The sequence below is a fragment of the Chrysochloris asiatica genome, unplaced genomic scaffold (genome assembly GCF_000296735.1).
Source record: "Chrysochloris asiatica unplaced genomic scaffold, ChrAsi1.0 scaffold00083, whole genome shotgun sequence".
Taxonomy (NCBI): Eukaryota; Metazoa; Chordata; class Mammalia; order Afrosoricida; family Chrysochloridae; genus Chrysochloris; species Chrysochloris asiatica.
In genome coordinates, this window is record NW_006408601.1 from 13,030,481 (window position 1) to 13,048,452 (window position 17,972).

At 40.4% G+C, this 17,972-nt stretch overlaps 1 protein-coding gene across 2 annotated transcripts in view; it reads left to right on the top strand.

Moving 5' to 3' along the window:
• The window catches only part of NELL1 (NEL-like 1 (chicken)), a 1,454,777-nt gene that overhangs the window by 1,394,435 nt on the left and 42,370 nt on the right, over nt 1-17,972 (top strand). Inside the window, exon 16 of one of the 2 annotated variants that reach the window (XM_006865820.1) lies at nt 5,212-5,352. The exons of the other annotated variant lie outside the window; for it this stretch is intronic. Coding sequence (XP_006865882.1) covers nt 5,212-5,352 — 141 coding nt within the window. The remainder of the gene's footprint in view (nt 1-5,211; nt 5,353-17,972) is intronic. 2 annotated transcript variants of the gene reach the window in all.

Below are 17,972 nucleotides of genomic sequence, written 5' to 3' on the forward strand. Positions count from 1 at the left end.
CTGCCACAAATTCCCCCAGCTGTGAGCCTTCCAACCTTCTAAGTATTCCTTTATATGTGGTTCAGAGTTCTGGGACCATCCCCTGAGCCTGCTTGGTCAGGTATTCTGTGTTGTTGTTGTCGGATCTCTCTGCTATACGTCTACCCGATCTGCCATCTTGTTTGTTCCTTCCATATTTAGTTTTGTGATTTGATATATCATTGTGATTTGCAAATAGTAGAAACTCTTGGAGTATTTTGAATCTCTCTTACAGCTCATATACATTCATTTAGTTCTCTAGCCATTTGTTTTTCCATTCATTCATTCACATGAAACTGTTACAGTGTAACTGCTTGCTTTCTGACATTTCCTATTTTCTAGTAAAGTTGAAATTATGTTGCCCCTACTCTTGAGGAACTTGCCTTGGTGGAGAGGAAACATACTGGGAAATAACTGTGTTAGAGCAAGATATATTCTTTCATAGATGTGTATACATATATATATGCGTGTACAAGATGAGGCAGGGCTTGTCTGTTTAGAGGAGTCAGAGAAGAGGGTATTTTTATCATCTGGGGTTTGAAAGATAGTGTGTGTATATTTTCTGTCCTTGATTTGAGCTCCTGGATTTGAGGAATAATTTATTATTCACCTTGGCATTCAGCACAACACAAAATAATCCTTGGCACTTACTTTTAGCTCAGTAAATGTTGATATAAGTGAATCACTGCAATATTTTTGTAAGCCTTCATTTCTTGATGCAGTGTCTAAACATAAGGGTTCTAACTAGTTTGGAACCTGTTGTCGGCATTTGTTAGCTGTATGATGTGGTCAATAATGGTATTTGTTATGTGGAAAATGCTTAATCACTAATGATACAGAAATTAATAATACAGATTCTACTCTCAGGACATATAGTCACAGTTACAGGCTTTATTAGGGAAGTTAACAGGTTACACTTCAGGGTCAGAAATACTCAGGGCACAGTTGTTCCAATTAGGGCAGTCTCTCCTTACTCAAGTTTCTGTTTGCCTGGGTAATGTTACAAAGCTCTTTGATGACTGCTGACATACATACTAACAAAATACCCCACTCCACCATAAGCATCAGCCTCAAGGCTCTCAGCAAACCCAGTTGTTTCTGGTGACACCCCACTATGTAAGCAAGCCTCCTGCCCAAAGCTCTCTCAACTCTACTTGCTTCGATGACTCTCTAGATTCTACTCCTGTCACTTCTCTGGTGTCATTACTTTCTGTCTTTAGGTCAAAGAGATTCAATGTTCAGGCACCTCAGGGCCCAAAGGGCATGCTCTACTCCTGCCTCTCCCATGTTGGTAGTTAGATCCCTGGTTTTGCTTCTGAGATGGCTCATTTTATACCCATGTTAGAGTTTCAAGTTTTCACAATTAACCCTGGTAATGATCGCTCACAGCTCAATTACAGAATACAGCAGCATCTTCCCCCACCTGCTCTTACTGGGATCCATCAGAAAAAAATTGTTTGGTGGGAGTTGACAAAGACTATGGCTAGATGAGACATTAAATAATTCACTACACCACACACACAAAAAGATTTTTTGTTTGTTTCTTTGGGGTAGCTAATTTACTTATTGTCCCTGTGATGTATCAGAATTCCTTGGGAGAGAAAATAGGATTCCATAGTGAACTTATAGAGACCCTGTTTGTAGAACATCTGTCTTGCTTGCTTGCTTGCCTGTAGCAAATTTTGAAGGGAAAAAACAACTTTCTGAAGGCAAAGACAGCCACAACTCATCTGGGAGAAAAACTATCATTTATAGGTTGCAAGATCCCCAAGGATTCCTGGTGTGGCCGCTGTGGGCTAATGCGTCAGACTGCAAAGTCATTTGAACTGCAAGTGCAGTGGTTCAAGCTCAGCAGCTGTTCCTTGGAAACCCCATCCAGGGTCACAATGAGTCAGAATTGACTCAACCAAACTTAACAACTACCATGACTGATATGGAGCATTAGGATAAGTACTCTACTGCAAGGTCAATTTGAACCACAAGGTCCGTTCTCCTTGGCAACCCTATACAGGTTTGCTATGAGTCAGAACCAACTTGACAGCACTTAATAACAGCTGTGACTATGCAGAAAAAACTACCAGTTTTAGGAACATGAAAAAATTGTGGGAAGCTCTCAATTGCAGTATGGTTGCATATGAAACAATTTTCTGGAGTGGATGGTGAGTCTGGACTGCTGACCTTGTGCTTTATCCCACAGTGCCACACCAGGACACCTGCTTAATCTGCTGTGGGAAGTAAGGTTCCCAGGCAAAGGGCATCCTCATGAATTTTCCAATACTTCCTACTGTCTCTCGGAAAGTTGTAGATGTATACAAGTCTGATTATCTTCACTTTCTATGTGAGTCCCTGCTGAATCATGGAAACGAACTGGTCTCTCTCTCCTCATTAAATTTTGGGATACAGAAAACTGAATTGAGAAAGTATTTACATGGCATTCTCCAGTCCTTCTTCCTAGTAATCCCTGATATATTTAGGACTGGAGAAGTTCTTTGCATAATGAGTCCTCCACACTGGGATGGTTTTGAGAGTGAGAGGGAATGAGAAGGAAACAGACCTAAATTATCCTAGACAGTATAGCCAGGTGGGCAGACGATATTTTTGGTTATTAGTGATGCTTTTGCCTTTTGTTTCTGGGTTTCCTGTAACAGTAACCATGACTAGATGGTTGTTGTCTATAATTTCCTCTGCTTCCAGGTGACAGGGTCTGTAGACATTATGGTCACCTTTCAGGGAGTATTGATAATAAAAGTCTGAGAGAGAATTTGTTCTTATTCTCTTCAAAGAGAATTATTCAGCCTAAGATTGAGGGGAGGCCTGATATGGTGCTGTGGGTTAATGCTCTGGACTGCAAGCTCACCAGCCACTCCTTGGAAACCCTATGAAGGGTCATTATGGGTTGGAACCAACTCGACAGCACTTAACAAGAAGGTAGATAAGGAGTCCTTGGATGATGCAGTCATTGGTCTCTGCTGGTAACTGACAAGTTGGAGGTTCACCCAAAAATGTTTCATAAGGCCCGGTGATCAGACATTGAAAACCTTACAGAACACATTTCTACTCTAACATTTATGGGGTCCCCAGGATTCAGAATTGACGTAAAGGAAAGTTATGTTTTATTTTTTTAACACATATAGACGTCATCTCCAAAAATTGGTCCCTAGTTATATGAAAGACATTTTGTGTTTCCTGGTACCTTGTATTCAGAAAATCACTGCACTGACTCTGTTACATAGTAGGGTTAGGCCTTCTTTTACTGAGAAAGTATTTATAAAGGGCAAGTGTTTATAGAGGATTAAAGTTGATGCCCTTGAGCGTGAGGTACTTGGTTTAGATATTCTCATAGGTAAACTCTGGTCTAAAGACGCTCAGATTCTGTATCCGTCCACATTTCTCTGGCGAGTGAGGTCAGTGACTGAGGCAAGATTGAGCATGAAAACTTCCTGATTCCTACTTCAGGGTGACTCCCTCCTTACCACTTACTCTCCATGTTAAATTTTGAAAAATTTAGTGATTCAAGATGTGTCTCAAAGAACAATAGACTTGTAAAATTGTACAGTTTTAGAAAATGTATTTTGTAAAATTTATTATACATGTGAAATCTTGGTGTGGCGCTGTAGGGTAAGCACTGGACTGCTAACCATAGGTCAGCAGTTTGGACCTACCATCCACTCTTTGGAAACCCTATACATGATGGCTATGGGCTGGAACCATATAGACAGCAGTTAACAATAATACATGCACATGCCGCCTGCCTTCAACAGCTGAGGGTCCATAGAAGCATTGGGTGCTGAGAACTGATGGCAGACAGAGAACAAAAGGAAGCTGTGACAGGACTGTGTAGGGATAAGGATAAAAGACATAGAGGAAGAAGATGGCAGTAAAATGAGTGTCCGGTTTCAAACCAAATTCACAGTTACGAGCACAACTTAGAAATTATTAAGGGGGATAGAATCCCTGGTAGCTGATTGCCTAAGAGTGGATGTCCACAACATGCCCCTGTTGAGAAAGACTTCAAAGGGTGTTCTACTCATTATGTCTTATATCATACCAGGGTTAATTAAATTTCTATTCCTATAAGAGTGCTGTGGTTCAGATGCTCCCAGGAGAAGTAGGAGGAGAGTCATGACTAGCAATGGCTATGTTCCAAGTAGTAATTACAAGACAGAATCTGTAAGAAAGAGCTGACCCTTGTGTAGCAATGGGTACCTCATCTTTCTGTAATGTCAAACTTCTTCAACTCAGAACAAGTCTTTGGGTGAGAAGATCAGTGCATGATGTAGATATTTGCAGATCCTAAAAAGCCAGTTCCTGTTGTTGTTATGTGTCATGGAGTTGGTTCCGACTCATAGTGACCCTGTGCAGGGTTTCTGAGGCTGTAATTCTTTACGGGAGCAGAAAGTCTCATCTTTCTCCCGCAGAACAGCTGGTAGTTTTGAACTGCTGACCTTGCAGTTCACAGTCTGATTCTTAACCACTACACTACCAGGGGTCCTTAAAAAGCCAGATCCTAGAGCAGCAAAAAAGCCCAAAGACTTCCTGTCATCAGGAATGACTAGAGAATGAAGATTTCTGATTAAATATCATTAACCTAGTCCTCAACTGAAACAGCAGCATTCAGAGTTAAAACAATAGTTCCTAAACCATGTTGCATAGATGTTGCACAAGATTTTAAAACTGTCCCAAGAAAAGACATTCTATGGTCAAATATGTTTGGGAAGCAATGCTTATGATCCTTCTCTACTCAGAGCTTTGCAGGTCGTGTTAGTATCATAAGTCTCCAAGACTGCGACACATATATCAATTTAACACTATTGAATCTGGAGTTTACCAAGCTTATCTGCTCATAAATATTTTCACAGAACTTCAAATTCTATGTGGAATTACTATTTATGAAACACTGAATCTGAGTAAAATCTCCATCCAATACCAAAACTGAGCTAAGCATTCTTCACTTTGGTTTTTGATGATTCAGAAGCCAGCATCATTCAAGCTAGGAATGCCTTTGTGGTGCTCACCTTTTATTCATTGTTCGGTATGAGAAAGCATACAAGAAAGTAGCTTTCAATTTGTTTTGATTGCAGAAAAATCCATTTTAATTGATATGTTGACATGAGCATGTTTTAGATGTTTACTAAAAGGTTAGTGTCAAAAGAAATTAATGTCCTGGTGGGCTTGTGTTTTTCTCTGAGGCAGATATTGATGAGTGCACAGAGGGAATCATTGAGTGCCACAACCATTCCCGCTGCGTTAACCTGCCAGGGTGGTACCACTGTGAGTGCAGAAGCGGTTTCCATGACGATGGGACCTATTCACTGTCTGGGGAGTCCTGTATTGGTAAGCAGCTTTCTGTCATGCCCTTATCTACCTGGATCTTCTCAGGAAAGACTGACTAATTGGTACTCTATGTAGTGCCTTGGATGAAAACACAACCACTCCCTGGCCTAACATAATAGTTTTAAGTTTCCTCCCTCTAAAATTCAGGGATCAGCCTAGGGGTTTTGAAGTATGGAATTTTATGTTTATACGGAAACACTGGAGTCCTTATGTGGTACTGTGGGTTAATGTGCTGGACTACAAGGTTGGCAGGTCAAACTCACCAGCCACTCCTTGGAACCCCTATATACAGACAGGGTCGCTATGAGTTGGAACCAATTGACACTTAACACAATAACAACAGAAACATTATAAATGTATGTTGCAGCATTTTATTCTTTACAAGGAAAAGAACATGGTGATTTGCAGAAATGTTGGGACAGCTTTGGAGACATCTGTGAACAGGGGAAATAATAGCTCTGACTTTAGCGCAAGGAAGTTCAGTTTAAAATCCAGCTCTTGTGCTGTGAAAATCACCGAATCTCTTGGTCTTAAACTGATTTTGTAAAACTAGGGATTATCATGTATAACTGTTGCTGTTAGGATTAAATGTGATGATATAGTTACACTAACCTTATTATTGTTGCTATTACCACCATCATCATTTCTTGGAAAATCACATTTGTGGTTCTATTAAATGTTGAAAACAGAAAATCAGCAGACACAGTTCCTCACCTTCAACACCTTGAAACTTTAATGAAATCTAAGGAGCTCTGGTAGCGTAGTGGTTAGGAATCGGGCTGCAAACCACAAAATCAACAGTTCTAAACTACCAGGTGTTCTGCGGGAGAAAGATAAGGCTTTCTGCTCCTATAAAGATACAGCCTCGGAAACCCTTTACAGGGTCGCTATGGGTCAGAACCGACTTCATGGCACACAACAACAACAAACAATGATAGTAACTATCACTGTTTCTGTGAGGACCTGAGCCAAACCAGTAGTTTCTTGTCATATGGATTCAGCTCGATTGTTAATGCTGATTTAGACAGATCTAGAGGAAATAGGCTTCCAAATGTCCATGTTACTGAATTAGACAGCAAGAATTTGATTGTGAGAATATTTTGTCTTCATTCAATGCATATCCTTTTTAAACATTGCCGCCAATATCCACTGAGTCTTTTTTAGCTTCTTCACTTGCCTTAAAGATGAATTAAGCAACACTGGATATTAGCATTATTGTCCACCATAATCTTAACATCCTGCAAAGTTTAGAAAGGAATATAGCATAGTACGTAAAACAGAGCCTTGCGCTGATGCAAACTCCAGTATTGTCATTTCTAAATTGGCTGTTGTTGTTAGCTGCTGTTGATTAGATTCCACTTCTCACTAATGTTAGGTGAATTCTTATCTCATCTGTGCCTCAGGTCATTCATTTGTAAAAAGGAAAGAATCTCCATATGGAATCCATATGAAGACTGTAAGATTTGGTGATCTAAGACAATCCAGATTTGATCTGTATTCCTTTTAATATTAATGACTTGCAACTTCTGCAAAGCCTTAGCATCAGTCCTAGGTCTTCATATACTTCCGGAACCTATCAGGGTACATCTCTGGGTATGCTTGCTGTTAAGGGCTGTCATTTCCAACTCATAGCAACCTTGTATAGGATTTCTGAAGCTGTAAATCTTTGCAGGAGCAAAAAATCTTATCTTTCTCCTACAACATAGGCTCAAACCACTGACCATGTGGTTCATAAACCTGTGCTTATCCTAAAGGACCATCATGTTCCCTATGTGGATATGTGAGCATTGTTAAGGTATGTGGATGAAGAGAGAGAAATGTTCAAGTATCAATATATTTAATATTAAATGTTGGTTCTATTTTTTTTCTAATTGAAAATAAAATTGAAGGAGAAACCCTTAACATTTGTCTCAGTAACCTAATACAGCCATACAAAAAATACCACAAGTTAGTAACTTTAAAGAACACAGATTTATTTTTTTCACAGGTCTAGCTAGAAGCTAGGGATTGAATCCAGGTGTCAGCAGGGCTGGCTAGTCGGTCTTTCTCTGCTCTAGAAAATCTTTGTATCTTTCATCTTCTGTAGCCCAGGGCATCCCCTGGCTTGTAGAAGGAGCTTCACATTGTATCTGTTTTGCCCTGGAATGTGTCTCTGTTTCTAGTCAGCTATGGTGCTGTGGGTTAATGCACCAGACTGCAAAGCCGTTTGAATTGCAAGGTTGGCGGTTCAAGCTCACCAGCTGCTCCTTGGAAACCCTATACAGGGTCGCAATGAGTCGGAACCGACTCCACAGTGCTTAACAACAACATGCTGATAAGGCACCACTTGATAATTACCTTAGCAGCCATTCTTCTCTGGTTTGACTTGATTAACGATAAGAAAGAAAACCTCTATTTCCAAACAGATTATGGTTAACAGATAGCATAGTGGTTACGAATCGGGCTGCAAACTGCAAGCTGTTCTGCAGGAGAAAGATGAGGCTTTCTGCTCCTGTAAAGATTTACAGCCTCGGAAACCCTGTACAGGGTCGCTATGAGTCGGAATCAACTCCACAGCACCTAACAACAACAACCACCAGGGGTTAGTACTTCAACATAGTTTTTTTTGTAGCTAAGTGGTTACAAATCAGGCAGCGAACCACAAGGTCAGCAGTTCGAAACTACCAAATGCTCTGCAGGAGAAAGGTGAGGCTTTCTGCTCCCGTAAAGATTTACAGCCTCGGAAACCCTGTTCAGGGTCGCTATGGGTCGGAACCGACTCGACGGCACTTAACAACAACATAATTAAATCCACAACAAAATTTTAGTAAACAAAAATCCATAGAGATCATGTATTTGAACCAATTTTGTAATTGGCCGGCTGGTGTGACGCTGCGGTCTAATGCGTCAGACTGCAAAGTCGTTTGAACTGCAAGGTCAGTGGTCCAAGCTCAGCAGCTGCTCCTTGGAAACCCTATACAGGGTCACTATGGGTCAGAATCCACTTGACGGCACTTAACAACAATAACAATGGGGCTCTGGTAGCCTAGTGGTGATGAGTCGGGCTGCTAACCTCAAGATCAGCAGTTCAAAACTATCAGCTGTTCCATAGGAGAAAATGAGGCTTTCTGTTCCTGCCTTATGCAGGGTCACTATGAGTTGGAACCAACTCCATGGCACACCACCACTATAACTGGACCTATTACATACTTGTGTGCCTTTTCAAACATTGTCTCCCCACTAGCTGGAATGGAACAGTACTCTGAATTTATGATGAGGTGCAATTTTCTTGATTGCATTGATTTGCATATGGTATTTATTTTCCTAATTTCAGCTGTTTTACTCAAAGCATTCTTCAATGTCTTCACAAGATATCATTCCTTTCTCTAGCTAACTCAAGACATTTTAGCCTTGCATGTGTTTCGATTGGAGTCCTGGTATGGCACTATAGGCTAAAGAAATTCTGCTTCAGAAAGGAAGATGTCTTTCAGCCACACAGTTAGTTTGATATAACCGTTACTGGAGTTGCTCTGAAGGAGTTGCCAAGGCTACGTGGGTAGTAACAAAGGAAGGGCTTTATTGTGCTAGCATGTGGCTCAGTGGATTCATATCCAGAGGCTGAGCCCCATCTTCTCTATGTGAGGGTGCATACATGAGTTCATTTGGGATTGGTTAGTGGGGGGCCAGCAGCTTCACAGGGCTACCTGGGATTGATTGGTTCAAACACATGGTGGGAAGGATGTATGAGTGGAAGTAGGTAAACATTAGCTCGGGCCCCTGTTCCCTCCCAGAGGGGGGTCAGGAACAGGAGGTTAGCCTGGGTAATCACATGAGGCTGAGATGGTCTGTTGCTTACTTCCTGGCATGTGAACCTTGCTCCAGGAATGAGCTATGAGGCTGGGGGACATGGTGGGCCAGCGCCTCTTTTTGCAGGCCTGCCTGCCTCATAACTTGAGACCCAAATCTAGATCCCCTGACACATGGATGTCTACATCCCAGATGCCAGGAACAGCTCCAGTTCATGCATGTTTGCTCTGATATAATTAACAATACACAGGGACTGTTCTTACGAACATCCCTGGTGGAATGGTAGATATCATGGTCACCCTCTCTAGCACGTATCTTAGTGCTGATTGCTCGTTGCTGTGATGACTGGTATCCCTGTGGAGGTACTTGCTTCATCCCTCACCTAATCATGGGTCTGATCAAAAAAACCACAGCAAACTGCACTCCTTGGCAAGGGATAGAGCTGTTTCGATTATTAGCATTTTTAGCTTGAGTACTTGATTATTTAAGTGCCTTTTCATACTTTAGGACAAATCTTTGTAAATTTTTATCTCTTATTTGGTAGACAGCACAAATTAGATCATGTCATTTTCTTGTTTTTTGTGCCTTCCTATTGAAATTAAAATAGATTTATAACTTCTCCACATGGCCTTCACGACTCGAACGGATCTGTTGTTAAGTGCCGTAGAGTTGGTTCCGACCCATTAGCCACGCTGTACAGGGTTTCCGAGGCTGTAAATCTTTACGGGAGCAGAAAGCCTCATGTTTCTCTCGCAGAACAGCTGGTAGTTTCAAACTGCTAACCGTGAGGTTAGCAGCCCAACTCATAACCACTACCTCTGCCTAATTCTTGAGTCAGTTCTTGAGTCCCATGTAGCCCTTATCTTCTTACTTATGTTGTATGTACTTACGTGTATGTACTTAGTCTCTTTGGACATTTTATGGCTGTGAGTTCATTCCCAGAGACAAAGGGTCTCTGTCTTTGCTGTGCTCCCTAGAGCACTTGAGCCCTGGCTGTCTCCCTTTTATTGCTTACCTCCCAGTTCAATCATTACTTTTATCTAAAGTATTCCTTCCCTAGTCACTTTATTACATCACTCCTGGTGTGGCGCTGTGGGTTAATGCATCAGACTGCAAAGTTGTTAGAACTGCAAGGTCAGTGGTTCAAGCTCACCAGCTTCTCCTTGGAAACCCTATACAGGGTCGTTATGGGTCGGAATTGACTCGACGGCACTTAACAACAAAGCATTTAAAAATAATTCTCAAGTTTACTATGTATGTGTGTAATTTTCTGGCTCCTAACACAAGGAGCTCTGGAAGCTTAGTGGTTATGAGTTGGGCTGCTGACCTCAGTAAGCTCCCATAAAGATTTACAGCCTTGGAAACACTATGCAGGGTCTCTGTGAGTTGGAACCAATTCCACAGCACACTGCCACCACCAACACAATTATGTATGTTCTCCGAGGATATAGACCTTACCTATTTATTCATCACTGCACCCCACTTCTGAGTGAAATACTTGTTGTTGGTGGTGTTAAGTATTGTTGACTTGGTTCTGACTAATAGGGACCCTGTATAGGATTTCAATACTGGTAGGTTGAACCACTGACCTCGTGGGTAGCACTCCTGTGCTTATCATTCAGTGCCACACCAGGACTCCTAGCATATAGCAGGCACTAAATGCATATGTGGAGTCCTGGTGTGGCGCTGTGGGCTAATGCATCAGACTGTTAAGTCGTTTGAACTGCAAGGTCGGTGGTTCAAGCTCACCAGCTGCTCCTTGGAAACCCTATACAAGGTCACTATGGGTCAGAATCAACTTGATGACACTTAGCAACAAATGCATATGTGTCTATGGTTGACAAAACAGACATTCAAAATTATATCAGGTTAGATTTATTTTATATTTGGCTTGACATAACCAACTGTGTGAAATGCAGTGCATGGCATAAGATATTAAATATCACAAAATCATGTAATTCTTTTGTTTCTGAAAAATATTTATTGAGAGTATGTATTGTACCAGCTCTGTGTTTTAGACCTTCTGGGAATATAGATATGAAGAAGAAAAATCTCTGTTCTTGAGATATTTATGATATGAAATTTTCACAATCACAATAATATCTTAATGGCATTGAAAATCAGCACATTAGAATAAAAACTTTAAATAATGCAACTACTGATGCTTAGCAGCTATTTTTCCTTCTAAGTGGTTGTGAAATGTGTACTCAGCTATGCTACCCACCTCTCTAAGACACTGAAATAAATACTACATATTAGAATCTAAACGGTGGCAGCCATAAGCTCTCAGGAGAACAAACCCACGCCATCATTTCTGGTTGTTGTTAAGTGCCGTCATAGTTACCCTGGATAGGGTTTTCGAGAAGTAGCTGGTGGGTTTGAACTGTCGTTGACATTGAGTGCTTATCCTACAGTACCACACCAGTACTTTTGTTAGATGAAGATGCTAACACCTGGCTATTGTCTGTTGGCTTCATCAGTTACTGTAATCAGCAAATGATATTTTATGAGCAAAACTGCTTAAGATCTGCCTCTTTCTCCTAAAGTTGATCATGTGACTGAAGAATCATAATTTTTGAGGAAATTCTCCTATCTTTATCTTGTCAGGAGAGAGGGCACATGTGAAGTTGTAAATGGGTATTTACAGAAGGAGAGGAATGTGATCCATGGTTAACAAAGGGTGACATATACTCTGTGTTTTGACACAATGGTGGGAGTCAATGGTTGTCAGTTTTCATGCAGATGTTGTGAGGAAAACTAACATATTAACAAATTGGTATTTTATGTTTTTGAAAATAAGATCCAAACTCCATTGGGCATCAATCTAGCTCCTTGATCTTGCTGCTGCACCAGTAATTTATTTTCTTCTGCTGTCTTTGCATACTCAGGTCTGCCCCAGTTCTATTCCTCTCCTCCCTCACCTGTACTGATTATACTTCTTTGCTCCTAGGATTTTCCCTGACTATCCTGTATCTCTAGTTTCCCTAGTCAAATCTTGATGAAGTCTGATTTTCTAAAGCAGTGATTCTCAAAAATGTCTTATATTCACTTGGGTGGCATTTTAAGAAATACAAAGGAGGAGACAGATGTACCAATGTGGTGTATTGCTCACTCTCTGACGACCTGAGCTGACACAGTACATCTGTGTTTCTCCGTGTTGTTCTCCACTTGGACTTTGGAACAAATCCAGTCATAACTGGAAGTTGTGCTTAAAGGATCTCAAAGTACCTATAGGGACTAGCCACCTCCTACCCTTTTGGATGGCAATTTCCCCACTGTTTAGGCATTTCCTAAAGGTGTGGCATCATAGCACAAGTACTGGACTGCTAGCTGCAAGGTCGTAAGTTCAAGCCCATCAGTTGTTCCTTGGAAACCCTATGAGTCAGAAGTGACTTCAGGGCACTTAACAGCACTGGCAGCTTTGACTAGCCAGAAACATATGGAGCAACTTTGGACTCACACTGGAAAGCAATGCACAGAGTATATGAGGACCAGATGGGGGAACACAAGGACCCCAACTCTGGTCTAGGTTCAAGTTGTTCTCTTTCTTGACCTAGTTCAAAATGTTCCACTCTCTGGGTCTCCATTTCCTGATATGTAAGTCTTTCTGAAACAGGATAAGTGCATAAGCTGAATCACACACAACTCACTGACTGAGGGATTTACTATCTTCTACTACCAGCCACTCCGCAGGAGAAAGAGGAGGCATTCTGCTCCCGTAAAGATTTACAGCCTTGGAAATCCTGTGGAGGGTCGCTATGGGTCGGAACCGACTCAACGGCACTTAACAACAACAGCAACCCCTAGCCAGGAGTCCTGGTGTGGCATTGTGGGTTAATGCTTCAGACTGCAAAGCCGTTTGAACTGCAGAGTCGGTGGTTCAAGCTCACCAGCAACTCCTATATAGGGTCACTATGGGTCGGAACTGACTGAATGGCACTTAACAACAAACTCCTAGTCATGGAGTCCTGGTGTGGCGCTGTGGGTTAATGCATCAGACTGCAAGGTCAGTGCTTCCCGCTCACCAGCTGCTCCTCGGAAACCTTATACAGGGTCACTATGGGTTGGAATTGACTCAATGCACTTCACAACAACAACCACCCCTAGTCATATTGAGCTACAAAGCACAACCTTGACTGGGCCTGGTTTTTACATATCATAAAAGAACAATAGCAAAATAAATTTGACATTTGAAGCTTTACCTTAATCCTACAGTCAGCATCAGTGCTTAAAAGCACAGAAAGGGATGATGTCTCCAATAGAGTATTTATCAAAATCTGGATCTTTGAACACTTATGCAATGGAGTGTTTTGCAAAAAAGCATTCAATTCAAAAATATATTTATTGACTGCTAACTTAAATACAATTAAGCTGGTTTCTTCACTTTTCAGAGCCTATACTATATTTTAAGTGTCTGAATTAATTTGACCTTTTTATTGTACTTACTGTTGTTGAGGGATGTCAAATTGGTTCTGACCCATAGCGACCCTGTATATGGTTTCCAAGGAGCGGCTGGTAAGCTTGAACAGACAGTTTTGTGATTCAAACTGACTTTGCAGTCCAGCGCATTAACCCACAATTGTTAGGTGCAGTCCAGTCAGTTCTAACTCATAGCATTGTTATGTATAAGCTTACATTGGTGCCACTTTGTCTATCCATCTCACTGGGGTTCTTCCTTTTTCAATCAACCTCCAGTTTTCCAAGAATGATGTCCTGCAGGAACTAATGATTCCTTCTGATAGAATGTCCAAAGAATGAGAGAGAAAGTTTTGCCATCTTCATTTCTAAGGAGCATTATCACTGTACTGACACATTTGTTTGTTCTGGTAGTCCGTGGTACTTTCAATATTCTCCAACACCATAATTCAAATGCATCAATTCTTCTACAGTCTTCCTTATTCACTGTCTAACTTTCACATGGATATGAGCTTTGACAGTACCATGGCTTAGGTCTGAAATGCCTTAAAGAGCAAAAATGTCTCTTTGAGAAATAACACTTTAAATAGCTGATTTGAGCAGATTGCCTAATGTAGTATATTCCTTAATTTGTTGACTGCTTCCATGAGCTTGATTGTGGATCCACATAAAATGAAGTCTGATAAATTCAATTTCTCTCCATATATCGCATTAGTTCTTGGTCCAGTTGTGAGGATTTTTGTTTTCTTTACATTGAGCTTTGTTCTTTGCCAATACCTTCAATGGTCTTCTTGGACTCCACCTTTGATTTCTTCCTTCAGGAGCATTGGTTCTTGATCACATACTACCTATTGAAATGGTTGAACATTGACCATTTCTTTTTGGTACATATCATTTAATATTTTTGCATCATTCAATATTTTACCCATAAAATCCTTCAATATTGCCAAGTTAAGACTTTAATTCCCTCAGATTGAGAAATGCTGAATTTGCTCATCCCTTTGGCAAATTTCATTATAAATATTTGATTTTGTCTTCTCAAGATGCTCTTTGAAATTCTCTGTTCAAATCTTTTAGTTCATCAGTTCTTCCTGTTGCTTTAGTTTCTCTATGTATAAGAGTGTCCAGGTCGTATGTTGGGGTCCCGCCTCGACAAGGAAGTGTGGGTGTCACGAAGAAGGGAGATCTGGTGGCAAAAGTGATAGAGAAAGAGAGAGATGAAATATATACAAAAAAAGACAGACACATAGATATGATGCAAGCTGGCAGGTAGACAGATCTGCAAACATATTGCCTACCATTGCCCAGCATTGCAAAATTCACTCTACCTCAGCCTTTTAGTCTCTTTTTTAGGGAGGGATTTGTTACAAAGGAAGGACGTAATTCACTCAGGGAGGATGTCACAAAGGCAGGATGTGATTAAGACAGGATACGGAACTGAAATGTGATTAATCATTCAAAACAGGACATAATGATTCACAGGAACAACTTTTAAGGTATTTTCATAGTTTTTCTTAACCATCTAACATTTTTATTTTTTCTGAAAAAAAGGTTCAATCAAGCTGTTATATATTAACTTTTAGGCTTAAATGATCTAGAGTAGCGACGTGCAGTTTCTTAAGGATACATAACATAAAGCAAGGTTCCTGAAAGGAGCCAAGCTGTGTCTGTACACTTTGCAAACTTTTGTTTGTGAGCAAGATCTCAGGCACCGGGCTTCATTTATCTATACCTAAAATGCTACATTGTTCTGGGTTAAACTGATTATATTCAGAGGTGGTTTAATGGGGCTGCCACTGATCAACCCAGGGTCTGCGTATGCTGTCCCCAGCATAATAGCAAGTTTCAGAGTCTCTTCTGACATTCATTTTGGTCTTTTCATTCTTTCTTGTCTTTCTTTCTTCCTGTATGATGTTCTTAATCTCATCTGACAACTCTTCTGGTATTCAGGCATGAGTGTCTAGTGCATCAATTCTGTTCTTGATATGGCCTCTAACTTCAGGTGGGATATGTTCAAGGTCATGTATTTATCTTCAGCATGAACTTATTATAGTCTGTTTCACAGTTGGATTGTGGCCTTGTTTGAATGATACGATTGAATTTGTAGTCAGTTTGATTTCTATGTATTTGATTTGGAAGTTCCACATGTATAATCACCTTTCATATTATCAAAAAAGGTATTTTTAATGAATAAGTTGTTTGCATTGCAAAATTTTATCATTCTGGCATCTTTTCTGTGACCAATGCTATATTTTCCAACTACTGATCCTTCCCAATCACTAGGAAATATAAATGCATCTTTTTATTTTTTAATGTTTTATTATGAATTTTATGATAGTTTACATGGGAGAACATTAGCTTTACATTCATCCTATCCTATATTGTTTCATTGTCATAGTTATAATCTCTTCCATATATCACCAAACAATCAAGGTGTAGACCCTGCAAGCTTGCCCCCCAGTCGTCAGCACACAGCCCCTCTCCCTCTCTGGATCTAAAGTCCCCAGCTGCTCCATCGCGCCATGACATCCCTGGTGTCACTGCTACTCTGGGTAGGGTCTCGCTCTTCTCCCTTGATGGTCCCAGGGTCCTCTGATCCTGGACTGCAAAGTCAATCACTCCCCTCCTTTTGCTACAAAATATAAATGCATCTCGATTGTGTGTTTGATCCATTTCAGACTGAAGAAGTTGATAGGATTATTCTATTTCATCACTAGCTTTAGTGATTATGCATAATTTGAATAATAGTCATATTAATGGATCTACCTTTTATTCATATGGATATTATCCTATTACAGACAGCATAGTACTTCAACATAGATCTTCAAATGCTCTTTTTGATGATGAGTGTGACTCCTGTCCTCTTCAATTTTGTCATTCCTGACATAGTAACCATTTGAATGCCAGATTTAAAATAGCCCATACCAATTCATTTCAGCTCATTTCAGCCTAGGATACAGATCTCTATGCATCCCATTTCATTTTTGACAACTTCTAATTTGTCTAGATTCATATTTCAAACAGTCCATGTTTCAGTTATGGATGTTTGCAGCTATTTTTTTTTTGTTGTTGTTTTGTTTTGAGTTGTGCCCATCAATAAAGGCAAGTCTCCAAAGCTTTGCTCCATTCTAGGTCAACTCTTATTTTCAGGACGTAGCTCTTTCCCAGTTGTATTTTGAGTGACTTTGAACACACAGGGCTCATCTTCTGCATTGTATCTGACAGTGTTTAGCTGCTGCTAATAAGATTTTAGCCCTTCAGAAGTGGTCTGCCTCTTTTTCTTTCTAGCCTGTCTACATTGAAATTTGCCCACCGTACTTTTATTTAAAATACCAGTGTCACAGTCAACACAATACACCACAGTGCCACAAACTGAAAAATCACTGAGCCATCCTCAGAGTTTTTCCTATGTTAGCCTAACACAGTGATTGCAGCAATGGGGTCAATCTCATTGAAGGTCTTCCTCTTTCTTGTGAACCCACTACTTTACCAAGTATTATATCCTTCTCCATGTATTAGTCCCTCCTAGATGAAGTTTCAACTATAAGGAATATCCTGGTTATACCTCTTCCAAGACACGTTTGTTCATTCTGCAGGTAATTTGTGGCACATTTAATATTCTTCACCAACATCATAGCTCAAAGACATTAATTCTTCTTTAGTCTTCCTTATGCATTGCTCAACTTTCACATGCATATGAGACAATTGAAAATCCCTGTGGTTTGGGTCAGGTGTATCTTAATCTTGTGACATCTTTTGCAGCAGCATCCCCTCCACCTTCTTTTTTATTTTTGGTCCCAGACATATTTTGGATTTGGCCTCATGCAGAATATACTAACTGAATGCTTAGCAATGTCACCTACTCTAAGAGTTTCATGAGAACTTTGTTTACTCAGTATCCTCACTTAAGATCTGCTTGAATAAGTTGCTCCAGTAGATGGTTTTTATAGTTATGCAACGAAAATTATTGAAAATATTACTTGCCTTGTATGTACTAGCATTTTTAAACTATTTTAGTTTTCCTTTTAGGTAATCACTCTAATATATATATATGTGTGTGTGTGTGTATATATATATATATGTTGTTGTCAGGTGCCAACGAGTCGGAACTGACTCATAGCGATCCCATCTCATTGGGGTCTTCTTCTTTTTCTCTGACCCTTCATCTTACCTAGCATGACATCCTTCTCCAGCAACTGTTCTCTCCTGACAATATGTCCAAAGTATGAGAGACAAAGCTTAGCCATCCTGGCCTCCAGGGAGCACTCTGGCTGCACTTCTTCCAAAATAGATCTATTGGTTCTTATGGCAGTCCATGGAACTTTCAGTATTCTCCTCCAACACCACAACTCAAAGGCATCAATTCTTCTACGATCTTCCTTATTCACTGTCCAGCTTTCACATCCATATGAGGTTAT